At 40.4% G+C, this 13,471-nt stretch overlaps 2 protein-coding genes across 2 annotated transcripts in view; one reads left to right on the top strand and one right to left on the bottom strand.

Annotated features, from left to right (window-relative positions):
• Positions 1 to 6,269, bottom strand: part of LOC117736495 (tetratricopeptide repeat protein 28-like) — a 155,748-nt gene extending 149,479 nt beyond the window's left edge. The window contains 2 exon segments of the mRNA XM_034541868.1: positions 2,946 to 3,245; positions 6,179 to 6,269. Of these exon segments, the coding sequence (XP_034397759.1) occupies positions 2,946 to 3,245; positions 6,179 to 6,208 (330 nt within the window). The 5' untranslated portion in view covers positions 6,209 to 6,269.
• A 4,808-nt stretch (positions 6,270 to 11,077) lies between these two features.
• On the top strand, positions 11,078 to 13,412 carry LOC117736599 (L-serine dehydratase/L-threonine deaminase-like). The gene is made up of 7 exons (XM_034542041.1): positions 11,078 to 11,331; positions 11,488 to 11,527; positions 11,614 to 11,753; positions 11,970 to 12,061; positions 12,583 to 12,810; positions 12,901 to 13,025; positions 13,112 to 13,412. The coding sequence occupies exons 1-7, from the start codon at positions 11,179 to 11,181 to the stop codon at positions 13,303 to 13,305; spliced, it is 972 nt and encodes a 323-aa protein (XP_034397932.1). The 5' UTR covers positions 11,078 to 11,178; the 3' UTR covers positions 13,306 to 13,412.
• The last annotated feature ends 59 nt before the right edge of the window (positions 13,413 to 13,471 follow it).

Raw genomic sequence — 13,471 nt, 5'->3', positions numbered from 1 at the left:
AACACTCAAGGTCCCTCTACTGGGATGTGAATGGACATTTTTCTGTTGGTGAAAACGAAAAATGTATTCAAGTATGCACAAAAAAATGTCTTAGAGCCTTATCTGGCAAGAAAGGCTCCATGGGTTTTAACCATCATTATGAAAGAGTGCCCGGCAACTACAGTTGAGGAGACAGAACACCCTTGATAGGTACCATCACAACCTATAATCAGAAGATATGCAAATGATAGAGATATTTCCCCTGACACTGCAGTGTCAGTTGAAACTCTCCTGTCAGCGCTCACGGATGAGAATGGGAGTGATAGCAGAAAGGGCTGTTTGTTTAACATGTCATTGGAACGCGTTGAGAGGGAGGGACCAGATGGAGCAGCAGAAGAGACAGGGAATCCATCTCGAGAGGGTATTGTGCTCTCCGTCACTGGTATACGCTTAAAAACACTTGCCGTGCTACACAGAATCACAAAATACTTACTGGAAATAGAAGCCAAAATGTTTTCAATCTCACACCTACCAAAAAGTGTTTAAAACATGAAGCACTTAAAAATGTATCATGCACAGGAAAAGAAGCTTGATTAAACACGTATATTCTCACAGTTTCCCTTCCAGAGAGGCTCACAGAGACCAAATGTGAACAGACACACACGTGTCTCTGAAATGACACCCTATTTTGTTCTCATTTAAGCTTTTTTATATTCAGTAAGAGGGTGAGGTACAAAGGGCCTAAAGCTGTCTCGGGTCATTAAGCCACACATTTTCTTTCTTCTTTCGGAATGTGTTTTCTGGCATTTACAGCAGGCAAAGCTGACAGATTGGACAGGGAGTTCCTTCACAGGCTGGCTGCGGGCTTCAGGAGGGTGGGCTGCTCGCTGATGCTGGGGGCAGCAAAACCACGCCTGTCAATGTTTGATGGGCCAATCCAGAAGTGTGGTCATGATTGATGATATTATGTACTCACACAGGATCTGAATGCTAGTACAGCTCTGTGATTTAATCCCCGTTCCTTCATCAAACATCCAGGTGCAGCAGATGGACTGTACAACGCCAAACCTCTCCTTCCCCGAGGCCAACGCCATAAGTGTCAAGACCACCATTAGTAATCAATTCTTTGAGGCAACAATAACTTAATACAGGAGTTGTAATAAATTCATGTACAAGTATGCATGCATGTTCATTCATATCTGCTGCAGCTCAATGAGACACAATTACAAAACTTTGATTAGAAAATCAGAAATGTGATTGTAGTTTTTTTGATACATCTGATTTTCTTTAGAAATGGAAGATGGATTTGTTGGGACCTTCGCCTCCACCTGTACATTTATCAGGTAGTAAAATTGTCTCCATGGTGGCTGTGTTGATACAGGTTTAAGCACATGTATAAGTCTATATGACAGCCATGATAAACATTTCCTTGGACCCACAGAATTTAAAATAAGCATCTTGGTAATTAAATTGCCTGATTGCCTTTTTGTCCTGCACAGACTACACACTTTTACAAGCCTTCCTGTTTGACAAGACTGACCCCTAGTGGTGATACAATACACTTATTTTAAAACATGAACAGACACCCCTCTGTATAATTGTCAATACCACAGACATATTAATCCTTTTGTCTCATGTTACAAGGTAAAGCACAAGGGTCAGGCTATACATCGGCACAGAGTCTGCTAACAGAAACATCAGCATGAGAGTCAAAGCTGTCAGACTGTAAATCCAAGAATAAGCAGAGCTACATGTCTAGATTAAGCCAGCAATCCCCCAGTCAGAACACAAAGAGATTCATTGTACTTGGATAGCATATAAAGAAGAGAAAGGAGAATGATTTTGGCAGTGATTTTCAATTATATAGTTTGGCTTCGGAGGGTTGTCAAATCTCCCCGAAATGAAGGAGATGTACTCTCTGTGAATGCTCAGATGCTCCAAAGGGAGAAGTGACAACATGGAGGCAAGACTATTGTTGTAGAAGTGGTCATATCAAATGACATGGAAAAAGCACTGTACTGAGAAGCATCTAGAACAACTGATGGACAGCAACCGCTTATTCATAAGAACAATAATATGAAGAACTACAGACTGTGTGACAGCCCATATGGGACAATGCAGCAAGCACACAGCATATATGAAAAGGCGACAGTTTCAGTTCTCACTGCAATGCCACATTTTTACAGAGGAAGAAACCAACCTGAGGGTCTGAAGATGCACAACCTCAGATCAAAGAAGAAGTGGCCACTGATGCATCATTGGTAGCGACAAACTATCATCAATACCACTCTACCACATTATCATCAATCTCTCTCTAGAAAGACAAAAGTATCTCTCCATGCTAAATCATGAAATCAATGCATTTCTATCACTGAGAGGAATTGGTCTCCCAGTGATCTCTGCGGCTAGGTAATGTGAAATCTATCGCAAGTTAGTCCACATGGCTTGGACAAGATCAAAGACAAGACCCCAGAAAACTTTCTATTGATCAGCAGCCACAAGAACGCAACTGAGAAGTGAACATGCGAGTGGAATTTTAAACACTTTAAACTGAGGATAAATCATCTACTATCTGTGAAAAAAGCAAGAGTGAATAAAATAATATTATATCTATGATACTACCGTATTATGTGCTGTGCTATTATTACCCAGTATTTGATTAAATGAAACTCGTCAGTAACACTTCTCAGCACAACCTCATTTCAATCTATGCAGCCAAGTCCTGATAATAAAAGATCAAATTGGCAATGATCTGGACATCAGTGACCCCAAATTAGATTTTATGTTTGAGATTTACAGTCCTTGGTAATGACGCTTTATTGGTGCACTTGAGAAGAGTCATTAATTTCTGTTTAACAAGATGAAATGTTATTATACCCAGGGTGAAACACGAAGGATCCTTATGGTGCTCCACTGTTGGACAATTGTTAGTGTATCCCGAGTTTAACCAGTTGAGGCACACTTACCTTGGGCCACTTGGGATTGAGCTCACAAGCTTTTTCAGCATCCTCCAGTGCCGCCTGGTGTTGTCCCAGTTTGAGCCGCGCTGCTGACCGGTTACTATAGAGGATGCAGTTCTGTGGGTCAGCTTGCAAGGCATTAGTGTACAAATGAACAGCTGCCTGAAAGTCACCACGCTGACAAGCGTCATTGCTCTGCTGCACTTTCTCCATGAACTCTGCTTTGCTGAGACCATACCTGGCCTCCTGTACTCCAGAAACACATCTCATTGGTATGCCCGCTGTCCGAGAACCGAAGATGGAAAACTGGAGAAACGGACAAAAGGAGTGAGAAAACTATAGTCAGTCGAATTAAAGAAATCTCAGAACTTAACCGACAGCACTTGAGCAAGGAAATCAATAACAAAGTGATCATGCTGTAGTTAGAATGTGCAGCTAAAATGTGAAGGAATGTTTATTTGTTTGATGTACTACTTACCTACTTATTATCTCTGCACTCTCCTTTCCTTTCTTATGTTTATTGTTGATAACCTGTTCCTGTACGTAATACTGTTAATACTGTAAATACTAAATACTGCATACACTTTACCACTATGTACAGTGTGTCTTTTGTACAGTGTTTTTTTTAAATATATTTTTCATTTTTCATATTTCTATTATTATTATAGTGTGTTTGTTTTGTACCTCTGTTGACTCGGAGAACCCTGCAAAAATAATTCCGATGTGTCTGGACTGCTGGTCTAGGCGCAGATGGCAAATAAAAAACCTTGAACCTTGTTAATATGAAGCAGGATAATATAGGACTAATATTCTCCCACTGACACAATAAAAACATAGACTGAAGTCCCATTTGATAATTCACTTGCATGTTTTCATTATCAAGGAACATCAATAGTAGCTGAATTGTATTTAGTCTGGTCAGCTGCAGGACTCTGGTACTGTGCAAGCTGTCACTGCACTAACTTAACTGAGCCATTGTTAATCATATTTGTTCCACTTGTGCTTTTCCTGTTAGGAAAATGGAACATCAATGTCTGTTGTGAAAAATTTACATAAAAACCAGGGAAGAGATGATCCATATATTTGGCCTTGTATACCTGTATGAAGGTTCTGTCTATTGTTACTTCTATTTAGCTCAAATCAAATTACTAATAGACTGACAGCTTACAAAGTCACCTGGAAAATCCCATTCTCAAATAATATAAATAATAATGTAAAACTAAATTAATGATTAATATATCTTTTGTGGTATATTGTGACCAAAAAACATCAGATAATCCATATTATATTGAATTGTACTGCAGTACAGTAAAGTTGTTGTCTAAATAACATTGTGGGTTTTTCAAAGAGGACTCTAGTGAGAATGCTGATTTTGTTCTGTGTTTCGACCTCTGATCTGTACATCTGTAAAGCACATGTAATATTACTTTTTTTCACTAAATTCCAAGTAACGTTAATTCAATAGTGTCATCTTTATATAAAACAGATCCACCAAGGTTCAAAACCAGCGAGGTCTTGAGCACAAGGTTTAATCTTTCACATCCTGTTAGTTCAAAATAAAGACCATATCTATTCTGATGTCCACAGCCGTTTACTTGTTATTCTTCTGTACTGCAGTTTAGACACAAAACAATGGTATAAAGTTCAACTTAAGTAATATAGACATCTTCATTGTGCCGATACAGTTTGAACCACAGCAAGATAATACCTGCCTTAGAGCAAATCAGCATGAGTGTAGGATTAACTCTATTATTGTTCCCATTCACTCATGATCAAACTGCAGGCCCACCATTTGAATGTGTGACTGTCTTACTGGAGCTGCTGCATCCAACCAGCACAGTCTCATTGATTCGGTAGATGAGTCCTGTATCCATTTAACAGGGATGGTTTACAGAGTATTACTGAATCATGACATTCACGTCAGGGTTGCATTTTTTTTTAAGGCCGGCTTCCATTGTACCTCTTTCTCACCACACCTCCTCAGTATGAATTCTGGGATAGGGCAGGCTTGGTAATTACTTCCAGAGGCCCAGGGAGTAGATGCAGCAAATATGGGGGCTTTGGGTATCAAGTAGATTCAAAGTCCAGTTACAGTGCAGCGCCAACCAGTTTCTTTCTTTGACCCTTTGACCTTCATCTCTTGCACCGTTTCTTGTTCATTTCTGCGTTATAACCATCAAATAATCTTTTCTATCACGTGAAAACAAGGCAAAAACGTCCTGCTTTATACTTTGACTGAACTTTAAAGTATCCAGTATTTTATATCTATAAAAGCCAATTCAACACCTGTGGCTTGGTAAATCTTTGCGGCAATAGGTAAACCAGTGTGGTGTGTGCACAGAGGTTTCAAAACAAGTGTTTACTGCTGGGTTAGTTGCTGCAAGTCCCATGGACCGTCAACCAACCTTTCAGGGAAACAAAAACACACTGAGGCAGTAGGCCTACAGTCCACAACTGACAGCACTGTCACGCATGCTTAGATTCAAGGCTCGCTCTCGAAATGTGTCCGGTAAAATATATATTATTCATTATTTCTTTCAGGGCCCAAGAGCCTGTCGGTTTTCCCTTCAAGCTAAAGCTGCACACACGGATCTCATCTGAAGAGCAGGACAGAGAAGGAAACTCATCAGAGGTTTTACAGACCGGTTCACTGGGACTGCTGTACATCTGCTCCTACAAGGGGCTGTCTACTGTCTGTGGGCAGCACCGGGCAGGAAGGGTGGAGAGGGAGCGATAATGAGAACCTACACTCATGCAGACCAACTTAATCACAAGGAAGCAGAGGAACTCACCCCCTCACACACAAATATTGCTGGAACGCACATATTTACAGTTTGTTGGGCAACTAGATTTACTCATTGAAATGCACAAACATGTACTGCCCCTGTGCAAGCTTCACTGTTCATGCACAAACTAAGTGCATGAACATTAAGTGCATTAAGTGCGGTTTATTAGTCAGTTCTGTAATCTGCATGACCTCCTTTACGTCGGCTATTGCTTACGCCAGGTTAGCCCACACATGCACTGCAGCGTGCGTGACTGGAAAATCGATACAACTCTTTTACGAGGTTTCCACAGCAATGGTCATTTGGTATTTCCTGTCCGGGACGCGAGCTAAAAAGTGTTATTCGGTGAAGCAAAAAGTGCCAACAACTACACAAATGGCAACTCGCGTGACAATGTAGAAAGTGGGGTTTAAAAAAAATAATAATAATAATTTTAAAAAAAATCTTATTTACCTTTTCTTTCCGAGTAGCTTGCTTCTCCATCCTGTCTGACGGCGTTGATTTGTGCGACGGGTTATCGCTCTCATCCCATCACACTCCTTCGGGATTTTTTAATCGACCGTTAACGTCTGACAAGGCGTTCAAAAGTTAGCCCCAATCCCACGATGTTGCGCAAGTGTCGACGAACTGCGAAGAAATTCCACAAAGACTGAGCTATGTGGCGTTCAGTAGAAACTTTTTTTCTCAAGGAGAGTGCGCCATGTTGTCAAATCTTTTCCCTTTTTTTTTTCCTCTTGTCTTTTTTTCCCTCTGTTGCCATAGCGGACAGGGAGGCATGGAGGTCTGTGGGAGGCTGAGGCAGAAAAAGAAAAGAGAGATTAAATAATGCATCATTAGGTTATGCTTCGTTTGCAACCATGAGTGAAGTGAATTCAATGCCAACTTTAGCTAACTTCAGGTCTTCGGCGTTCATAAACTCTGTGAGGGCAGAGGTGAGTATGCGGCTCGCCCGCGTGCACCAGATTATTGACCACGCCTCGCGCTAATTGATGCTGCATTCAGGTCTTATTGTTCAACCGTAATTATCAACCGCAAGTGCGAAGAGTCGTTCATTTCAGCATCTTGAGTTATATTTGCAGTCATATATCAGGAATTTCTGACAGCAACTACCACTTAAATGTCAACAAACTATAGAGAGGCACTGGTCAACGAGAGACACATGTTTTTTTGTTCACCTTTGAATTGTATGTAGTCAAACTCACCACATGTCACATTGTACAGGTTTGCTTATATCTGCATATGACATGGTAAATACGGCCTCATCAAATTACCTCTATACTTCCAGTTTCCACGACAGTTTTTCTCAGTTTCAATCACAGTTCATGGGTGCAATGGAGTGGTTTACTTAAAACCCCTAACTTATGGATGGCACCTTTAACACTGAGACCCAATGCATTGCAGGGCTTTTACTTTTCATTTGACAAAATTCTTAAAGAAAATCATGATCACATGCTTCATCTTTAAGTAATCGATGTATCAGAATCAACTAGAAGTGCATCACATGCACCTTTTCAGATAAACACCATACAGTGAAACGTTTGGCCTGAGGTTGGCGTCAGAGGAAAGGATAATCAAAGGATCATTTTTGTGAGTAAGACATTGTTCAGAAATGTGTATAGTGCACTTTGGGGCTGAAGGAAAAGACCACTGTATTGAGATACTGACATTGTGGGATATCTTGTTTAAACGCGGAGTAAATCATGAAACAATGCAATTATCATATGTTGAACATGAAAATAAAGGTATCAAGATAGAGATGATTCCCCAATATACTGCAAAACTAATATACGTCTCAACAAATCTGAGCAACTGAGGAAAATAGACCACCTGTAATGGCATCATATTTTTAAAAAGCAGAAATTGTATTTATTCATAACTGCGCCGACAACTGAATTGAACAAGTTTGTGATACAACAAAAAAAGTCACAGCATTCAACCCTGTGTACTGCTGGCTACATGCAATCCACATTTACAGCAGCAATGAACTGACAAAAAGCAGAACACTAAATTAACACATTATTTGTTTAGGACATGCTGAAATAAAACCTTTTGCATTGTCATACAAAACTGAATACTATATTTCAAATGCAGCTCAATCTGGTGGATGAGATGGACACCAGCTTCTAGTAAGTTACTGTTTGTCCGGTATAATAATACAGTTGGATCGATGCATCATTGGATGAATAGACATATTTGCATTCAGATTTGACTGATTAATTTATAGGTTGCCCTGTTTTATTCAGTGTGAAGGAATCCTTTGATAAAATGATGGTCTGTCCAGTGGAGGGCCTCTTTCTGTGCAGGCTCAGCCACTCCTCGATGACTCAGAAAAGAACCTCCTTCTGACAACCAGGCTTCACCCACACCTCATGACAGGCTCCTTGCTCTCGTTATGAAAATGCCTCGCTCAAACAATGGAGCAGCAGCTGCTTGAGTTATAGACACTTCTGGATCAGCTGAAGAGGAACCAGCTGTCAGCCACAGTGCAGCCGGTCCAGGAGAGGCCAGCCACTGACGAGTCACCTGATCAAGGTCCACCTGTTAAAGTCAAGAAGAGCCGGTTGAAGATAATCCAGATGTTTATTTGGCAGAGCAATGAGGACCCTGGCAAGAAATGTTGGAATGTATGAATGTTTTTTGTTTTTTTTTGCAATGGAACTGTTTTGCAATGCAACTTTTTGAACTGATGTCCATGAATGTTATCAAACACCATCCTGTATGTGCTTTAGAAATGACATCATGATTGTTTGATTAACTCAATAACAGAGATACTATAACACTGTAATGTTAGAACAGCAATCAAACTTTCAAATACAAAACAACAACATAATCTCTTGTGCCTTCAGTTTTTTCATTTACTCTCGCTGAACTGACAAACATGTCAATATAATGAAATTTATTTGTTTGTATTAATATTAATTACACCTAAGTTAAGCACAACAGCACATGTAACACTTTCAGAATCTTAAGTTTCATCTAACAGAATATAATAATGTGTTTGTTTGTTTTTTAGATTTGACAAATATAGTGCTTGTAAAATACTAGTGTATTTCCATGTTACATAATATTCTGCACTACTGACACATAATTAATGAATTGCCCAACCCTGCAGGTATTTCAGGTATATGAATCAATACAAACTTAAGATTTCAAAAATGATATTACAGAAATAAGCATATGAGGCCAACCAGTGTAACTATATGTCTCTGATGAAAAAACGTATGTGCAGCTCTTCACCAGCAGATGGTGTAAAGATAATTTTGAGTGGCCTTCGGCCTTGACACCAGCAGTCTGTAATTCCCTCCAAACTGAGAAAAAGGAAAAAGCACAGGTGTAATCAACAGCATTAATAATGGATGCATTGCATTCAGTTTGGGGGCTCTGAAATTGTGCATGTGTGCTTTTCCTGGGACATATAAAAAGTATGGAGCCATTGTGAATGCACAATATCCTGCTCCGACAAGGGAAAATTTCTGCTGTGAAAAAAGCCTGTAGTGTGCAGTTTTGTTATGCGTCACACATACCATAAATTACTGTGAAAACAACCAAGATGTGGGACTATAGGGGAAAGCCTCCAAATTCTTGATTTTTGAAGAACTGTGAAGAAGCTTATCAGTTGACTCCCAACTGAAAAATCAGTTAAATAAAGTTGGAATTTTAAAATGTTTGGAGTAGGCAAGGCTTCGCACTCTTGGCGCAAGGTTTAGAATTATGCAACGCATGTACAAATTATAAAATAATGATGTAAAGCTTTTGTTGGTTTTCTTTTGATGTTTCAACATGTTATACTGGTTCCAAAGACACAAATGTAAGTACATACTGACACTTTTCTTGTTTTTACTTTTTATATAAAGGCCTTTTGATCACTTGCTGACTCTACTTTTGTATCAATGGCTCCCTCCCGCCAAACAATTTAATCAAATTCTGACAAGAAAGTCTCTGCACAGAAAAGGGCGGAGATCAAGCTCATTTCAATTAACAATTTACAATGTTGACCACTGACCCACTGCTCCTGTTTGATTTCAAGACTGGTTCAGTCTTTACTAATAGCTCCTTACGGATCTCGCTCTATATATACGCAAGCTTTACTTGCAGAAATTTGATAACGGTCTACTAAATTGCTGGTAATTTAGACTTTTTAATATTTGGCATTATTTCCACTTTATCCATAATATAAATATCAGCATGTCTTTACACGCACGCTCACATATTTTCTCTGTTATATTCAAGGCCAGTATTAGCAAAGAGGGTTTTACAAGATTCAGAAAAAGATGACCATTAATATCAATGTGTTTGAAATCAAGGCAGCTCAGTCCCTTAAGTTCTGGGTCGCTGATCACCTGACACAATGAGACAACTTGTTTGACAGTCTGACCTACATGCAGTGATGGAAGACGCACTGTGGTAAAATATAAAAAGTCTATTATAAGTAAAGTAAAAAGTCTTGCTTACAACATAAATCTGTATTACCAACATCATTTTTTTAAATATTAAAAGTATTCATAGTGCATGTTTATATTTATGATGCCGAAACATGTACGCTTTATTTTGATGTCTGGTCTAATTCTTATTGTTTTATATAGGCCACTGCCGGACAATTTAATTAGTATCATTTTATAATATAATAATATTACTTTTAATGTCAAATGTAATTCTGCAAAGTAACGTAGAATAGCTGATACTTATGAATGACATGGAGTAAAACGTACATTATAATACAAAGTATGTATAGAAAGTGTAAATAGCTGAATCTTCGTTACATTCTACCACTCGCATTTCATTGAAAGCCCATTTTGAAGACAACCTCATATGAAAGCACTTTGTCGCGCAGTCATCCCGAGACAGCAGCTCCCTGTCACCACACTGGATCGTTCAGGTTTGAACCGTTCTCCCCGAGGCTCTTCACGCTTTTGGTAGTCCGGGCGAAAATAGTCGCGACTCTTTTGGTAATGCCGGCGGCGCGTGCATTTCCTTTAGAGGCAAGAGGAGCACGCAAAGGACAGCGTGTAAACATGTCACGGGAGGTCTCGAAGGATGCGAGAAGAATGACTTGATGAGAACAAGTTATTTGTCAATAAAACATTCACTCTTAGTTGTGTCAGCACAAGGTAGATTTATGACTCATATTCTCTAGAACTGTCAAAGAAAATGTGATGAAATTCAATGAAGAGGAATTTCCTTCGTACTTAGTGTTCGCTCCTCTTCGCAGTCACTGGGAGGGTCTGCCTCATGCCTTACGCTGATTGGTCGGAGAGTGGGCCTCCTTTGCCAAGCCACAGTTCAAGTAGGTATATAGGCAGGAAAGATGACAGAATAAAGTGAATAAGGAAGTTTGGGATCAGTGATACCAAGTACAGCGTGTTTTCCTGCCATCCATCTGAGACTGGTAAATTGAAGCAAACCTAAAATATTATCTATAAAGGATTTGGCCCTTGTCTCTGTACCACAGTGAGATGAAGACCCAGGAGCATCTTCATGTGGCCACACCAGTGAGGCAGAGCCTTGCCCTGACTAAAGTAGCCGGGACCTCCGTTTACCTCAAGTTGGATTCCTCCCAGCCAACAGGATCCTTTAAGATCAGGGGCATTGGACACCTCTGTAAAACTGTGAGTAATTCTCCTCTGCTCTGGAGTGATGTGGTGTGGCTGAGATGCTGAGCATAGATCCATATGAACCAGTGTGGACCCGTTTTCAGCTTCACTCTGAACACTGGGATGATGTATTAGTACCCTTTTTCACTGTAATGTTGTTTTTTCTTGTAGTGGGCTGAGCGAGGATGTGAGCGGTTCGTCTGCTGCTCAGGTGACAACTAAAGAACAATGTGTGATTATCTTTGCCTCTGTTGGTGTGTTTTGGTGTGTAATCGTTGATGTTTTTGGTCCCAACAGGAGGAAATGCTGGTATGGCAGCAGCTTACTCTGCCCGTCAGCTCGGGGTACCTGCCACCATAGTAGTTCCAAGTGTTACACCAAACCCAACAGTGGAGAGGCTGAAGGACGAAGGCGCCACTGTGGTTATCCATGGCAAGGTTAGTTAATGTCATGGATTGCTCACTACAATCGTTACATCAATCATACTCTATTTTAAGCATGAATAGATACATGTATTGTTGGATTCTGGTTATATTTTGTCTACAATCATTATAATTGTTGTATTTCTTGTCACATATTTTTTACATTTAGAACAGGCGGAGAATGCAAAATGATTTCCCAGATGAAATGTCATTGTATCTCGTCTCTTTCAGGCTCTAAATGAAAGCATTGAATATGGACAGCAGCTTGTGGCAAATAACCCCAGTTGGCTATTCATCTCTCCCTTTGATGATCCCCTCATCTGGTGAGATGACCTCTGTATGTCTGTCCTTCAGGGATTGTGACTGCATGTACATAACTACCGGTATATGCACTGTGCAGTAATTCTTGCATAGTAATCTATCTGTCATAAGGAGATAAGAGACGAAGACGTGTTAAAACAGATTATTCTTTACCTTTTCTCTACAAATGAAATAGTTTTAGGATGTGCAAGTGACTGATAGCAACGCCTGTTTTATCACGTGATGTATATAATGCAGGATTACAGGGGCTGCATGAGGTGTTATGTCAGATGCATGGTATCTTATCGCAGTGCTAACTTTTAGGGATTGTCAGATAATTTAGTAACAGACCGTAAATTACTGACACCCCTTTGGCTGCTATTAATATGATCAGAGTTTCATAGCGCACCTGCATTCAAGGAAGAATTATTAATAATTATTCTAATTATTGATAAGAGAAAGACACAAATCAGACATCACATTACACTCAAATTTAATTTAATTTAAATTAACTGAAGGAGTATGGTTGTGTTTGTGTGTGCAGGGAAGGCCACACGTCTCTGGTGAAGGAGCTGGAGCAAGACCTAAAGGAGAAGCCGGGAGCGATAGTGCTGTCGGTGGGAGGCGGAGGCCTGCTGAACGGAGTGGTGGAGGGACTGCGTCGTGCCGACTGGGCTGACGTACCCATTGTAGCCATGGAAACCATGGGAGCACATAGCCTCAATGCAGCAATTAAGGCTGGGGAACTGGTCACTTTACCTGAAATTACCAGGTAAATCTACTAGATATATTGTATTCAAATAATAAAAAATTCCCAAATTTCTTTGTGCATCAAAGACTAACCCTTTGTTTTGCTCTCAAGTGTTGCAACCACACTAGGCCTGACGAGGGTGTCTGCACAGACTTTCAAACTGGTGCATGAGCACAAGGTTTTTTCAGAAGTGGTCACAGACCAGGAGGCTGTAAAAGCTGTGGATCGTTTTGTAGGTGAGTGTGACCTGCACCTGAACAGATCTAACATGGCACCAATCAGCTGTGAGACTGAACTCTCCTGGTATCTCAACTTTCTGCAGATGATGAGAAGATCCTGGTGGAGGCTGCCTGTGGTGCTGCCCTGGCAGCTGTGTACAGTAACATTATCAAAAGGCTGCAGGATGAGGGCAAGCTGGCCCAGCGCCTGGGCCCGGTGGTCATTGTGGTGTGTGGTGGCAACAACATCAGCATGGAGCAGCTGAGGAGGCTGAAAAAACAGCTGGGTATTATCTAGCGTTTCCTCCTTTCCACCATCAGCTGGTCTCAATCCATAAAGCCCCATATTCATGTGCTCTACAGACCAAATCATTCCAGACTGTGAGACTATTCTGAGCACTGAGACTGACAGATGTGAGGGCTGTGATGCTGCTCTGTTATGCTGCGTTCACACCAAAAGCGTT

This window comes from Cyclopterus lumpus, chromosome 9, assembly GCF_009769545.1.
Source record: "Cyclopterus lumpus isolate fCycLum1 chromosome 9, fCycLum1.pri, whole genome shotgun sequence".
NCBI lineage: Eukaryota > Metazoa > Chordata > Actinopteri > Perciformes > Cyclopteridae > Cyclopterus > Cyclopterus lumpus.
The sequence above is the reverse complement of the archived record's forward strand: the minus strand, read 5'-3'. Positions and strand labels throughout refer to the sequence as shown.

Bases quoted from the DNA above. Each gene is read 5' to 3' on its own strand.
- LOC117736599 (XM_034542041.1), top strand. From the start codon at position 11,179: ATGAAGACCCAGGAGCATCTTCATGTGGCCACACCAGTGAGGCAGAGC. The intron at 12,062-12,582 runs GTGAGATGACCT...TTGTGTGTGCAG, and splicing joins TTTGATGATCCCCTCATCTG to GGAAGGCCACACGTCTCTGG. The intron at 13,026-13,111 runs GTGAGTGTGACC...AACTTTCTGCAG, and splicing joins AGCTGTGGATCGTTTTGTAG to ATGATGAGAAGATCCTGGTG.